The following is a 14,688-nucleotide window of genomic DNA, read 5'->3' as shown; positions in this document are numbered from 1 at the left end:
GTCTGATGGATTCTTTTGTAAAAACATGATTTTATTTATTTTATTTTTTTTTGTAACCGAAATAAAGCATTCATCCATTCATTCCTAAACTCTCGCTCCGACCGGCTGTAGTAGGTTTGGAGACAGTTAATGTTTGAAATTTTACATAACAGATTTTGGGTCTTTGAACTCAGATTTGTAGGAGTTGTAACTGATTCTATAGATAATGTTTGTGTGTTTGTGTGTGCAGTGACGGAGGCCATGGCTCCGGTGAAGATGAACCGCTGGGGGACTCCCGAGGTGAACACTGACACCATGCAGACCAGCGAGCCCTGGGTGTTCGCCGGAGGAGACATCGCTGGTTTGGCCAACACCTCGGTGGAATCAGTGAACGACGGCAAACAGGCTTCATGGCACATTCACAGATACCTGCAGGTAAATCTGTCTGGTCCTCATTCTGTCTCTAACATTCAGCTTTAACCCTTATAGGGCTCTCCTGGAAATTCAAAATGTCAACCCTGAAGTGTTTTTGGAGGATATTACAAGACTTTTTGCAAAATGTATAATTTTATATTGCAAATCGAGGTCAATTGAGTCATTATTATTATTATTATTATTATATTTATTATAGTCTCTTTCCCACAGCAACCCTAAATGGACAATAACACATCATTTGCATCCATCACCACTTTATCTTTTACCTTTAAACTATTTATTATCTTTTTAGACTACTTATTACATATGCGTAATGTCTGAATGTCTTTTTTAAAGCACCTTATATATGAGAAGCACACGTAAATTTAGTTGTATACTTTTTTAATACAATGACAATAAAGGAAAGCTTGAATCTTGTATGATTTACTGATTGGTTTTGGATTTTTTTATTAGCTTTAATTTTCATTTCATTGTGAATTTTTTTTTAGATTCAGTTTGTTTTAAGTAGATTTTCGAGTGAGTTTGCTATTTTTTTATATGTTTTTTTTTTTTTGATAATGCTTAGTTTTAGATTATTATTTATAGTTTTAGTTTTTTGTAATGGGGTGTTTGTTGGGTGGGAGATTAAAAAAGGTCACAATATATTTTGCCTTCATGTCCTTATTTTATCCATCTCAGCCCCAATAAGTTTATTAACTCATAAAACCAGAAATTGATTTCATATCAACCAAAAAGGTTTATGTATGAAAAGTTGACAAAGATGGAAACAAAGGGAATTTTTCACTATAATTTTAGTTAGTTTCAGTTAGTTATGTACCCACAGTAATGCTTTCTTATCTTATCTTATTTTATCTAGTAGTGTCGTACATCATGATATTTCCTAACTCTTTGAAATTTAATATTTATGACGTAACTAAGTGAAATCATTGTCTCATCTCCTCCTCCTGCAGTCCCTGCATGGACAGACGGTGAGCGCGGTGCCTAAGCTGCCGTTGTTCTACAGCGCTATCGATCAGGTGGACATCAGCGTCGACGTCTGTGGGATCAAGTTCCCCAACCCGTTCGGCCTGGCCTCGGCTCCTCCCACCACCAGCACCGCCATGATCAGGAGAGCCTTCGAACAAGGCTGGGGCTTCGCTCTGACCAAGACCTTCGGCCTGAATAAGGTACGGTACGCACACACACACACACACACACACACACACACACACACATCCGCCCATTTACGATAACCACGCCCCCTTTCATAACTCATCGCCCGTTTGTCGTTCACTCTTTTGAGAGGCGTTGTTGCATTCGCCACAGAGTTCCTATTTTGTTGGTGTTAAGTTAGCCCGCCCCCTTAACTTGGTCATTCCCTCTTTCGTAACCCGTTCTTTTGGGAGGCATTCGACGACCGCGAGCCCTGGTGTGGCCGGCTCCCCCCACGGCTCCACTCTGCTTGTATTGAAGTAATAACATTAAGATTTCATAAGACAGTAAAAAAAAAAAGAATAAATGAGTTTCAGGGAATGCCATTTTAATTAGCTTGTAGTGGGTGTTTGTAAGATAATTCTTTCACATTTAAAACTTGCACAAAAGGCCACTGATGCACCAGTTTGATAGGATGTACTCAGGCTAAAAGAAGTCCATTGTCCAGGCAAGATTCACATTTTGGTTCATTTCATATTCAAAGCAAACCAACATTTCATGCTGCCTCTCTTTGATCTGGTAAAACTGTGTCCCTTCTGGTGCATCACGTGTCACTACCACCTGCTACCTTTATCAATGCCCAAAAGTTTTTTTTTATGCACACTGTTCATTGCACCTTATTTGTTTCATAGCACCAACATTTTTATACTGTATATTCATATTTATTCTGCACTGGAATTCTATTCTACTCCTTAATACATATATGTGTGTATGTATTTTTATATTTTATTGCTTGAAGTATGCCTAGGTTGTTCTTTTTATTTAATTGTGTTGTTATTGTCTCTGTGTGTAATGCTGCTGATACACTGTAATTTCCCAGCTTGGGATAAATAAAGTCTATCTATCTATCTATCTATCTATCTATCTATCTATCTATCTATCTATCTATCTATCTATCTATCTATCTATCTATCTACCAATACCTGTTTGTTCTGGTGCTTAGTGCCCCTAGTGGACACAAAAATAAATACTAAATACTAATGAAATAGCTTCTACAAAGCTCTACAGGTGATCTGTTTGCATCAGTGGCAACATGTGAACTTAGAAGCTCTCCACAGACACCGCTGCCTCTCTGAATGTGTTTGTTCCTGCAGGATCTGGTGACCAACGTGTCTCCTCGTATTGTTCGTGGCACCACCTCAGGTCACGTGTTCGGACCGGGTCAGGGCTCCTTCCTCAACATCGAGCTCATCAGTGAGAAAACAGCAGCCTACTGGTGTCAGTCAGTGGCCGAGCTGAAGAAGGACTTCCCTCATAATGTGAGCTTCCTGTTGGTTCTTTTGCATTGACTCTTTTCAGAGAACATTAAAAAGTATATTTAACAACATGCAGAATGTTGCCAATAATGTTTTCGTTGCAAAAAAATGCAGATGTATCTACATTTAGATCTGTAGATCTGTTTTGGTGACTAAATATGTAACACTGTCAATATATACGTGAAACTCTTCACATTATCTGACAGTGGTGGAATGTAACTAAGTACATTTACTCAAGTACTGTACTGAAGGACAATTTTGAGGTACTTGTACTTTACTTCTACTTTACTTCCATTTCGTGAAACTTTATACTTTTGCTCCACTACATTTAGCTGATAGCTTTAGTTACTTTTCAGGTCAAAATTAACATAAAAAACATGAACATTATTAGTGATTAGACATTTTTTTTAATCAAACTTCATACCAGTATATTAAGTAGTTACAGTGAGCCCTATCTTTACCAAATTAAAACACTGCTTTCATAAATGCATCAATAAAAATAATCTAATGATAAATGTAGAATATATAAAACAATTTGAGTGGGTTCATTCTGCATAACGAGTACTTTAACTTTTGATACTTTAAGTACATTTTGATGCTGATACTTTTGTACTTCAGTGAGTTTTGAATGCAGGACTTTTACTGCAGTGGAGTCGTTTCACCGTGTGTATTAGTACTTTTACTGATGTAAGGGATCTGAACACCATAGTGAGATTCATTCTTTACATTCTGTCTGACTAATCATGTGCACTGGATGGAAGAATGGACCAATAATCAGGTTAACGTCTCTCTGTCAGGTGGTGATCTCCAGTATAATGTGTAGTTACAACAAGGACGACTGGACGGAGCTCGCCAAGATGGCAGAGGTGAGAAAAAACACATGGCAGTAACAGAGTCTTCACTATTATACTGTATATATTATATACTGTATGAAGAGTCACATGCACGGGTTACAACAGTGTGTGTGTGTTTAGGAATCAGGAGCAGATGCTTTGGAGCTGAACCTGTCTTGTCCTCATGGGATGGGAGAGAAAGGCATGGGACTGGCCTGTGGACAGGTACACACACACACACACACACACACACACAAAAACAATTATAATATACAGTAAGGGTTATATAAGTACCCACAGGACTCCCCTTTTCAGAAAAATGTTCATTTTTACAAGCTTTGGCCTTAAAATCGGGAAAAAAAAGTGATTAATCATAGCAACTTGTTTCTTACACACAAAAAATAATTAAAAGGTTATGGAATAATGATAATAACTAAAGTTTCTCTAAAAAAAAAAGGAACTAAAAAACGAGGCCTAAAATGTTGTTGTTTCTGTCAAAATCACTTTATTCTCATTTGAAATTTTAATTAGCCAAATATAAACATTTTTTACATTCTGCTCCTCAGTGACACTGTGTTTTTGTTATTTTCATCTTTTTGTTGGATTTTTTGATGTTAAGAAAAATATAAGATATCACCTGATTTATCCCTTTACATCACCAATCAGCTGGCTGGTTGAAGAAGGTTTTATTTTTAAAAATAAAAAATATATATCTTGTTTACTGTAAAAACAGGCATTATCGTCAGAGTTTGAACTTTCCGACAGTCCTTGAACAGATCACAGGTTACAAGAATTCATAAAAAGTGACCAAAACTTGTCTTAAAATGTTGATATTTGTGTCAGAATCTCTTTATTCTACATGTGTCATTTAAAATAAAGTGTTTGCACTAACCAGATCCTGTTAAAAACATTAAATTCAAAAAGACATGATTGATTCTGTTGAGACCAACGGTCACGTGACAAATATTCACAGAAAATCTTTTTACACAGAGCAGAGAGGAGAGGACAGGAGAGGTAGTAGAGGTTGTAAAAATGTAAATAGTTCAATATGTGTAGCATGTCTAGACACATTTTTCCCCCAATATTAATGACAATTATAGGTACTTGGACAAGTGTTGCATGTATAAATTCCATTTTAGTCAAATTCCCTCATTATTTTCAGATACTCAGTCAATATATTAAAATAAAAAGACAAAGTTTGTATTATTTTGAGAAAGTTTCATTATTTTTATATAATAACTCATTATTTTTTAAGTTTTATTTTGAAGTTCTGAATCATTATTTTGAAATACTAAGTTGTTATTTTAAATGCTCAGTGGTTTGTATATTGTCTGTTTTTTGTGTTTCTCTGTGGTTAGGACCCTGTGTTGGTGCGTAACATCTGTATTTGGGTGCGTGCAGCCGTCTCCATCCCATTCTTTGCCAAACTGACACCAAATGTTACTAATATTGTCGACATCGCAAAAGCTGCTCATGAAGGTAAACACACATCTTCACACACTTCCTTTTCTGTCCTCCTCATCATCTCAGCTACTTTATTTCATTACATAACTGTTGTTTCCCAGGCGGAGCAGATGGAGTAACAGCCACCAACACAGTCTCAGGGATGATGGGACTGAAAGCAGACGGCTCGCCCTGGCCCAGTGTTGGAAAGGGCAAACGCACCACGTATGGAGGGGTTTCTGGTAAGGACACACACACACACACACACACACACACACACACAATCCCTTAGAAGTATCAGTAATTACAGGAGGGTCCTTCTAGAAAAAACATGTATTTATGCATGCTTCTAATAAACTCTGGAGGTCTCAAAAATACAGATTAAAATAAAAGAATGATCCACAAATTCCACAATATCCGAGTTTTTAGTCCCCCTGCAGCCTCTTGTGGCCAAAAGAAGTATTACAACAAGAAAGATCCTATATCAGGGTATACTATACTATAGGACTCTGATATATACTATATCAGAGTCCTATGTCGGAGGGCCAAAATTTTACTGGACAGTCACGTTGGGGGCCGGTCCCTCAAATAAAATTAAATAAAAAAACAAATTTTGGCATAACATTATTTTAATGTTTATTTATTATTGATGTCATTACAAAACTGAAGGCATTTTTAGCCTTTATGAGTCACGTTTTATTTGATGTGCAATCATTATTTGTGACCTGTTCTGTTCTGATACCATGCTATTTTAAGTTATGCCAGTTGGTTTTCCTTTTCTAGTCTGAAGCTTGTTGTTGAGACTTTGAAATAAAAACCAACCATGTTAGGTAATGGCATGAGGAAAAGTTACGTTAAAAAAACAAAAACAAAAACAAGTACTGTGTGAAACAATAATGTTAATTTAAACAGTGCAGCCAGTTTGTCCTCATTAAATATGTCATATATGGTGGATTACTGGTAGTTAAGAGTCTCAGTTGTCGTTGCTGTTTTCAGTTGCTTTAATAGTGCGGACCACATGATATTTTCTCCTTGATTTACAATTTTGGAATCCAGTCACGGGCCGGATTGGACAGTTCGGCAGTTGATGATCACTGTCCTATATCCTGCCCAAGAAACTAAAAAATCCCCCCCGAAACTGTTTTTCACATGTTTCACATTTCATAGATATAAAAAGTAATTTCAAGATCAACAATCTTTTTTTTTACAAGGGAGACCTGGCCAAGATGGCAGCTTTAAAAGTTATTAACAATAATCACTAAAATATTGAGTTTGTATGTGTTAAACATGCCTAAGTACCAAGCCATTAATCCACCACTGCATTTATAGGAGCTTTAAAATCAGGCAGAGAGACCAAGTCTCTTAGTTTCTCTTTATTTCCAAGTGATATCTTGAGATCTCAGACTACAGACCAAAGTAATCAAAGTGTCATTATCCAGGCAGGCTGTTTCTTTCACCTGTGCTTGAGTCATAAACAACTGAGAGATATTATTTAGATCGGAAAATGGACCACCAGAATTTTTCTCAGTTGCCACGATACCTATCACAATCAATTATCAGATCTCAGTCCCCTGATTTTTGCAAGAGTTTCTAAATAAAATGAACCCAAAGGCTCCCTGGAAGGTTGATGGATTGTTAAGGTTAGACCTTTAACCCATAAGAACCTATGGTGACACCCGTGTAACACTATAAATCTTCTATAATCTCCCATATTCAGCTTTATGCCTCACATTAAAGCGACATATACTCAACACCCTGGTGTTGTGGTCATGTTACTCTGACAAGAAGTGATTTCTCCAAAATATGTGTGTCTGGAAACAGAAAAGTGAAAAAGCAGCTAATTTCAAAAAGCTTATTTTTGTTACGAGGCTAAGTTTAAACCCATTTAGCAATTCTGACCATGTTTTCTGAACAAATTAAAGTCACAATTTTGATATATCTTATGGAGATGCAAACAAAAAGGCACATGGTTATTTGTTTTTATTTATTATTTATTTATTTTTACTTTGTTACCTAAACAAAGTAAAATCTGACAAATAATTTGTTGTTAAATAGCACTATTAATGTCACAATTTTGATAAATATTGTGGAGATACAAAGAAAAAGGCAAATTTGTGTTTCTGTAAGCAGAAAATGTGTCTATTTTTTTAAATTTTTAAAATAAGAGATATTATAAACATAAGGATAACTGGGTGTGGGTTCTTATGGGTTAAATGATCCGTCAATAACAGGACAAATTAAAGTGACACATGATGTAAATTCTGAACTAGATTATAGATCATAGCTCCTCCCAAACTCTCCCTAATATTCAGGCTGTGTGCAGGTAACGCCATCAGACCCATCGCTCTCCGAGCGGTGTCAGCCATCGGCAGAGCCATCCCTGGTTTCCCTATTCTGGCCACCGGAGGCATCGACTCAGCAGACAGCGGACTCCAGTTCCTTCACGCCGGGGCCTCGGTGCTACAGGTGATTATATTACTGTGATGAGACAGGAGTACTCATTGATTTATTCACATATTATGAAATGAATGAACACAGACTTTATTCTTAATCCCCTTCCTGTTCAACAACACTGTAGAGCAGTAGTTAGACCCCCAATTTAACATGCATGTTGTCCGCGACCCCCACTCTCTGTACAGAATCTCACATGCACAGTTCAGATCACCCAAAAAAGGAAACAAAATGATCAAAAGAAGACACAAAATGATCAAAAAAAGAAACAAAATGACCAAAAAAGACACAAATTGACCAAAAAAGACACAAAATGACCAGAAAAGACACAAAATGACCACAGAAAGACACAAAATGACCAAAAAAGACACAAAATGACCAAAAAAGACACAAAAAAGAAACAAAATGACCCAAAAAAGAAACAAAATTACCAAAAAAAGACACAAAATGACTAAAAAAAGACACAAATTGACAAAAAAAGGAAACAATATTACCAAAAAAGACACAAATTGACCACAAAATGATCAAAAAAAGACACAAAATGATCAAAAAAAGGAAACAAAATTACCAAAAAGACACAAATTGACCAAAAAAGACACAAAATGACCAGAAAAGACACAAAATGACCACAGAAAGACACAAAATGACCAAAAAAAGACACAAAATGACCCAAAAAAGAAACAAAATGACCCAAAAAAGACACAAAACGACTAAAAAAAGACACAAATTGCCAAAAAAAGTAAACAATATTACCAAAAAAGACGGGTTGAGAATAGCTGCTGTAGATTAAATTTATTACATTCATTTCCATATTCTCCCACATCAATGCTGTTTTTCAGTGACTTTTAGAAAGACATACTGTTCAAATATGACAAGTTACATCCAGTGAAGAGCTTTGAATTTGTGAACTTTAATGGAATAACATTGACTGATTCTGAGAATGAAAAAGAAAAATGAAAAGAAAAATTCAATCTTCCTTTATTTTCTTTTGGTTATTATTCCTGTGTGACTCCTCCAGGTGTGCAGTGCTGTACAGAACCAAGACTTCACCGTGATTGAGGATTACTGTGTGGGTATGTCCAAATCCACTACATATGAACCTTAAAATGACAAATGAGCAATAATGGCAAGTATATCTATTAGTGAGGTGACAACAAAGCTTCACAAACCATTTTCTTTATTTTTTGACCCCACTAGATGGCGCTTTTGGCTGAAAAAAGGCTCTAGCAATAGTAATTGAGTGTGTTTTCAGCCCTTTGTTGAACAAGGAGCGCCATCTAGTGGGCTCAGAAAATAAAGACAATGGTTCACGAAGCTTAGTTGTCACTTCACTAATATCTGTGATGTCACAAACGGTAACTGTTTAAAAAAACAAAACAATAAAAATACATGAATTTAGCATTTAGATGTATTATTCCTATTTTCTGAAAATGTTCAAACAATGACCTATGGTACTGGTTTATTATGTGCATTGTTTATCTCCATATAATAGGATGTACTCTACTGCAGCTATTCTCAACCTTGGGGTCGGGACCCCAATTGGGGTCGCGAGATGATTTCTGGGGGTCGCCAAATCATTTTGGAAGTCAGCTCTGTCTCCACTGTGTTAAAGTGTTCATGTGTTAATGTGTTTTGTCTTTTTTGTCACTTAATGTCTTTTTTTGGTCATTTCGGGTTTTTTTTTTGTCACTTTGTGTCTTTTTTTGGTCATTTTGTGTCTTTTCTTGGTCATTTTGTGTCTTTTTTGATCATTTTGAGGTCAATTTGTGTCTTCTTTGGTCATTTTGTTTCCTTTTTTGGTCATTCTGTGTCTTTTCTTTGTCATTTTGTGTCTTTTTTTAGTCATTTTGTCTTTTTTTGGTCATTTTGTTTCTTTTCTGCGTCATTTTGTGTATTTTTTTGGTCATCTTGTGTCTTTTTTTGTCATTTTGTGTCTTTTTTAGTCATTTTATCTTTTTTTGGTCATTTTGTTTCTTTTCTGCGTCATTTTGTTTCCTTTTTTTTGGTCATTTTGTGTCTTTTTTTTGGTAATTTTGTGTCTATTTACTCATTTTGTGTCTTTTTGGTCATTTTGTGTGTTTTCTGGTCATTTTGTTTACTTTTTTTGGTCATTTTGTTTGTTTTTAGGGTGATCTGAACTGTGCGTGTGAGATTGTGTTCAGTGAGCGGGGGTCTCAGACAACATGCATGTTAACTTGGGGGTCGCGACTCAAAAAGGTTGAGAACTACTGCTCTACTGTATTCCAACCCAAAGTCTGTATTGACATGGGAGGTTGAAAGAGCTTTTCATTACTGGACACACTGTCTATTCCCATAATAACCCTTCTGAACTAACCACCAGCCTAAAGTGTTTCCATTTGATTCTGCTTTGAGATAATTAAACTTCATGATAACAGCAGTGTTTTGTGTGTTCAGGTCTGAAGGCCTTGTTGTACCTGAAGAGCCTGGAGCTGAAGGACTGGGACGGTCAGTCTCCTCCAACAGCCAGACACCAGAAAGGAAAACCAGTTCCCAGAGTGGAAGACCTGGTGGGAATGGTAATGCTCCTTAACCCTTTATCAGGCGAAGAACTATATTTGGTAACTTCAGTGGATATCAAAATGAGGTCCCCATGTCTCTCTGTGAGCTCGTAGAGCCATATGGATTTGTAATATTTACATTAAAAAAGTTGCAAATTTACTAGATTAAAATGGCAAAACTACAAGAAAAAAAGTCGGAGATTTAAAAGATACAAAGTGGCAAATCTATGTGAAAAAAGTTGCAGATTTACGAGAAAAAAGTGAAAAAAACCCAACTTTTTTTCTTGCAGATTCACCGCTTTAAATAAATTTTTTCTCTCCTAGATTTGCCACTTTAATCTCGTAAACTTTTTTTCTCAAAATATAACCCCCTCCCCCGGGTCCGCATGTTATTTTTACACATTCTGGCTGTATGTAATATGCCAAATATTCTCTAGGGTTGAAATTTGTTAATGTTGTTAATGTTGAAATTGTGTGCGTGTGTGTGTGTGTGTGTGTGTGTGCAGAGCCTGCCTAGCTTCGGTCCGTACCTCCAGCAGAAGACAGACGTCCTTGCAGAGTACAAGAAGAAGCTGAGGAACACGACGACGGATGTGATGGAAGCTGCTGACAAGAACCGAGGAAACGCTCCCCGAAAACCTGTCCCCGCTGTCAAGGTACACACACACACACACACACACACACACTCACACACACACACACAGATCACACACAAACACACACACACACACACCGACTCTTCCTTCTCGATGTGTTGGGATACGTGTTTTGAAAAAAAGTAAACATCTTTGTGTGTGTGTGTGTGTGTGTGTGTGTGTGTGTGTGTGATCTGTGTGTGTGTGTGCGTGTGTGATCTGTGTGTGTGTGTGTGTGTGTGTGTGATCTGTGTGTATGTATGTGTGTGTTTGTGTTTGTGTGTATGTGTGTGTGTGTGTGTGTGTGTGTGTGTGTGTGTGTGTATCTGTGTGTGTGTGTGTGCGTGCATGCGTGCGTGCGTGTGTGTGTGTGTGTGTGTCTGATCTGTGTCTCTGTGTGTCTGTGTGTGTGTGTGTGTGTGTGTGTATTTGTTTGTTTGTTTGTTTGTTTGTTTGTTTGTAGGATGTGATAGCCAGAGCACTGCGCCACATCGGAGCATACCAGGAACTTGACAACATGGAGCAGGTACACATATTATTTATATTATTTATTTTTATTTATATTATTTTCATATTATCATTTTATATTATTTTTATTTATATTATTTATTTTTATTTATTTTATTTATTTTTTAGTATATTTTTTTATATTTTTCCTCTCATATTACAGCCATTTTTATATTGCCTTTGAAATGAACAAAAGCCCAAAGACAATGGCAGGCAATCCTTATTTATGACTATACTTGACATCTGAATATCTCAACATATTAATTTAATGTGTATCAAATTCCCTGCGTTCTCAGGTCGAGGCTGTGATAGATGAAGAGATGTGCATCAACTGTGGAAAATGTTACATGACCTGCAACGACTCTGGATACCAGGTACGTCTGTGTGTTGGTTACAATCATGAAAACAAGATCATTCAATTAAAACAACAAGTGTTTGTGTCTTTTTTAGTTTCACATTGATGCTCTCATTTAGTCTTGTGCTATAAATACAGTAAACCATTTTCCTGTATTATATGGAATATAGTCAAATATCACACACACTGCAACATAATTAATTGCAAAAAAATATTTTTGTGTCATTTCTTTTTTTATTTTCTAATTGAATATATGTTAATTCATAACATATAGAATATTTTTTCTTATTTTTCATTAGGTTGTTGAAGTGTACAAATGCTACAACATGGTTGATCTTATTTATTTTGAAAAAGAATATTTTTAAAGATATGTTATTATTATTATTATTATTATTATTATCATTATTATTATTTTCATGTAACCATGTTCAAAGTTCAAGAAAATTAACTCAAGAAAATGTCTTAATTTTTATTAAATAAATCCATGAAGTAAAAAAGTAATCGTCAAATAAACGTCATCTCAATATTGACCAAAATAATTAGATAGATAGATAGATAAATAGATAGATTACTTTATTCATCCCCGAAGGGAAATTCGGTTGTCACAGCAGTCCGGTATTCAAGTACAATAAAAATAAAATACAATAGAATAAAATAAAATACTGAGGTAGCATAAATAAAAACAACAATAGAAAAAAACACAGAATAGAACAAGAACACTTAAGAAGTTAAAAAAAGAAGATCAGTTGGTAGGATGGTTGGCAGATGATGGTAATAATTAAACTGGTGATATGATGCAACAATGCTATAGTGACTAGACGGTATATAATAATAATAATAATAGTACAGTATATAATATAATATGTAATAATAGATAATAAACAATATAAAAATAAAATGAAAAATATAAATAAAGTAAAAAAAAAAAAAAAAAAAGTAGTATTTTTATTAAAAATTATGTCTTTTGACTTGCTCTCTGCCTCTCCAGGCCATAACCTTTGACCCGGAGACCCACTTCCCCATGGTGACGGACAGCTGCACCGGCTGCACCCTGTGCCTCAGCGTCTGTCCCATCATAGACTGCATCAAGATGGTTACCAGGGCAAAACCCCACAAACCCAACAGGGGCGTGCCCGTCCCCGCCTACTGAGGGGAACCAGAACCTTCCACCTAGATATTATAAAGATCGGTTTAACGACTATTTAATCTGTCACATGGCACTTGAGACATTCGTTGTTTCCCATTAATGCTCGTCATTTGGCTGGATGATGTGAAGAAGTCAGCAGTGACTGAAACATGACGTCCTGCGTGTTTATCTGCTCGAGTTGAGAGTTCATGAGAAATGTAGTCTTGATTTTACTACATCGATCATTAACACCACTGGAAAAAGAGCCAACCAACCTTTTTAAGGTCACGGTTCACAATGATGGTGTCAGGATATATCTGTTAATAATTGCCTGTGAATAATTGTTGTTCCAATTATGTTAGTAATTGTGGATTCTACTTTATTGTTATCCCTCTGTAAGCACTTCATGTGTAATTGTGAATGAAATGCATGTTGGATATGGTCTGTGAACACAAACTATATATGTGTGTCCTGTTTCTTATCTGAGACATTGTGGATTAATCATTGACTTTGCATAAAGACAGATCTTTACCTTAATTAAAAATAATAATCACGAATTTTGAGATAAATGTGCTGAATGTTCAATGTTAAAGTATTGCAAGTTAAATAAATACTTGTGCAGAATGTGTGTCTAATTATTTTTGATATATTTTTTGTATTATTGTTTAATATTGACTCAACATTTACTGTACTTACATATTACCATTTAAAGATATTTTTATACTGTTATGCCACTAAATTTTGAATGAAATAGTCTTTTTACTCAAGCAATTTTCAATAGCAATTTTGAGGTACTTGAGCATTTCCATGTTTGTAACTTTATACTTCTACTTTACTACATTTTAAGTGCAAATATTGTATTTGATACTCAACTACAGTTTGCCGACATTAAGTAGTCAAAATGATCCCTACCTTGACAGCAGTAAAACACTGCTTATATAAATACATCAATAATAATATTATTCAAATTATATATTTAGAACATATAAAACAATCTGAGTGGGTTCATTCTGCATAACAAGTACTTTTACTTTTGATACTCTAAGTACATTTTCATGCTGATACTTTCACTTCAGTAAGTTTCTAATGCAGAACTTTTACTTGTAGTGGAGTACTTTCACATTGTGGCATTCGTACTTTTACTTAAGTAAGGGATCTGAATACTTTTCCCACCACTGATAAATTGCTATGAGGCATGAAAAATGACATTAGTAGAAATAAATAAATAAATAAATAAGTAAATACACATGGAAATGTAAAAAATAAATGTGGAAATAACTAAATAAAAAATAAAATGTGGAAAAAAATTAATAAATAGAGAAATAGCAAAATAAATAATATATTACATGTAAAAATGTAAAATGCATGTGTATCTTTTGCATTTATTTATTTATATATTTATTCATTTATTTCTACATTTATTCTCTTTATATTAATTTATTTATTTCTACATTTATTCTCTTTATATTTATTCATTTATTTATTTATTTATTTATTTATCTATCCATACTTAGCCTATGTCATTTTTCGTCCAATGTAAAATGCACGTGTATCTTTGGCATTTGTCTATATATTTATTCATTTATTTCTACATTTATTCTCTTTATATTTATTAATGTATTTATTTATTTCTACATTTATTCTCTTTATATTTATTTATTTATTTATTTATTTATCTATTTATTTATCCATACTTAGCCTATGTCATTTTGCGTCCAATGTAAAATGCACGTGTATCTTTGGCATTTGTCTATATATTTATTCATTTATTTCTACATTTATTCTCTTTATATTTATTTATTTATTTATTTCTACATTTATTCTCTTCATATTTATTTATTTATTTATTTATCTATTTATTTATTTATTTTTTCATACTTAGCCTATGTCATTTTTCGTCCATCATAAATTGCTGTATTATCGCCACCTGTAGTACCTCTCCTATGCGGCAGGTGGCG

General features: G+C 34.8%; 1 protein-coding gene across 1 annotated transcript in view; it reads left to right on the top strand.

The window, feature by feature from the left end:
* The window catches only part of dpydb (dihydropyrimidine dehydrogenase b), a 26,259-nt gene extending 12,997 nt beyond the window's left edge, over nucleotides 1-13,262 (top strand). The window contains exons 12-25 of the mRNA XM_059345409.1: nucleotides 230-414; nucleotides 1,365-1,580; nucleotides 2,700-2,864; nucleotides 3,659-3,727; nucleotides 3,836-3,919; nucleotides 5,053-5,173; nucleotides 5,260-5,379; nucleotides 7,461-7,603; nucleotides 8,607-8,661; nucleotides 10,004-10,125; nucleotides 10,614-10,763; nucleotides 11,206-11,268; nucleotides 11,546-11,623; nucleotides 12,593-13,262. Coding sequence (XP_059201392.1) covers nucleotides 230-414; nucleotides 1,365-1,580; nucleotides 2,700-2,864; nucleotides 3,659-3,727; nucleotides 3,836-3,919; nucleotides 5,053-5,173; nucleotides 5,260-5,379; nucleotides 7,461-7,603; nucleotides 8,607-8,661; nucleotides 10,004-10,125; nucleotides 10,614-10,763; nucleotides 11,206-11,268; nucleotides 11,546-11,623; nucleotides 12,593-12,754 — 1,733 coding nt within the window. The 3' untranslated portion in view covers nucleotides 12,755-13,262. The remainder of the gene's footprint in view (nucleotides 1-229; nucleotides 415-1,364; nucleotides 1,581-2,699; nucleotides 2,865-3,658; nucleotides 3,728-3,835; nucleotides 3,920-5,052; nucleotides 5,174-5,259; nucleotides 5,380-7,460; nucleotides 7,604-8,606; nucleotides 8,662-10,003; nucleotides 10,126-10,613; nucleotides 10,764-11,205; nucleotides 11,269-11,545; nucleotides 11,624-12,592) is intronic.
* The last annotated feature ends 1,426 nt before the right edge of the window (nucleotides 13,263-14,688 follow it).

This window comes from Centropristis striata, chromosome 11 (genome assembly GCF_030273125.1).
Source record: "Centropristis striata isolate RG_2023a ecotype Rhode Island chromosome 11, C.striata_1.0, whole genome shotgun sequence".
In the NCBI taxonomy this organism is placed as follows: Eukaryota; Metazoa; Chordata; class Actinopteri; order Perciformes; family Serranidae; genus Centropristis; species Centropristis striata.
The sequence above is the reverse complement of the archived record's forward strand: the minus strand, read 5'-3'. Positions and strand labels throughout refer to the sequence as shown.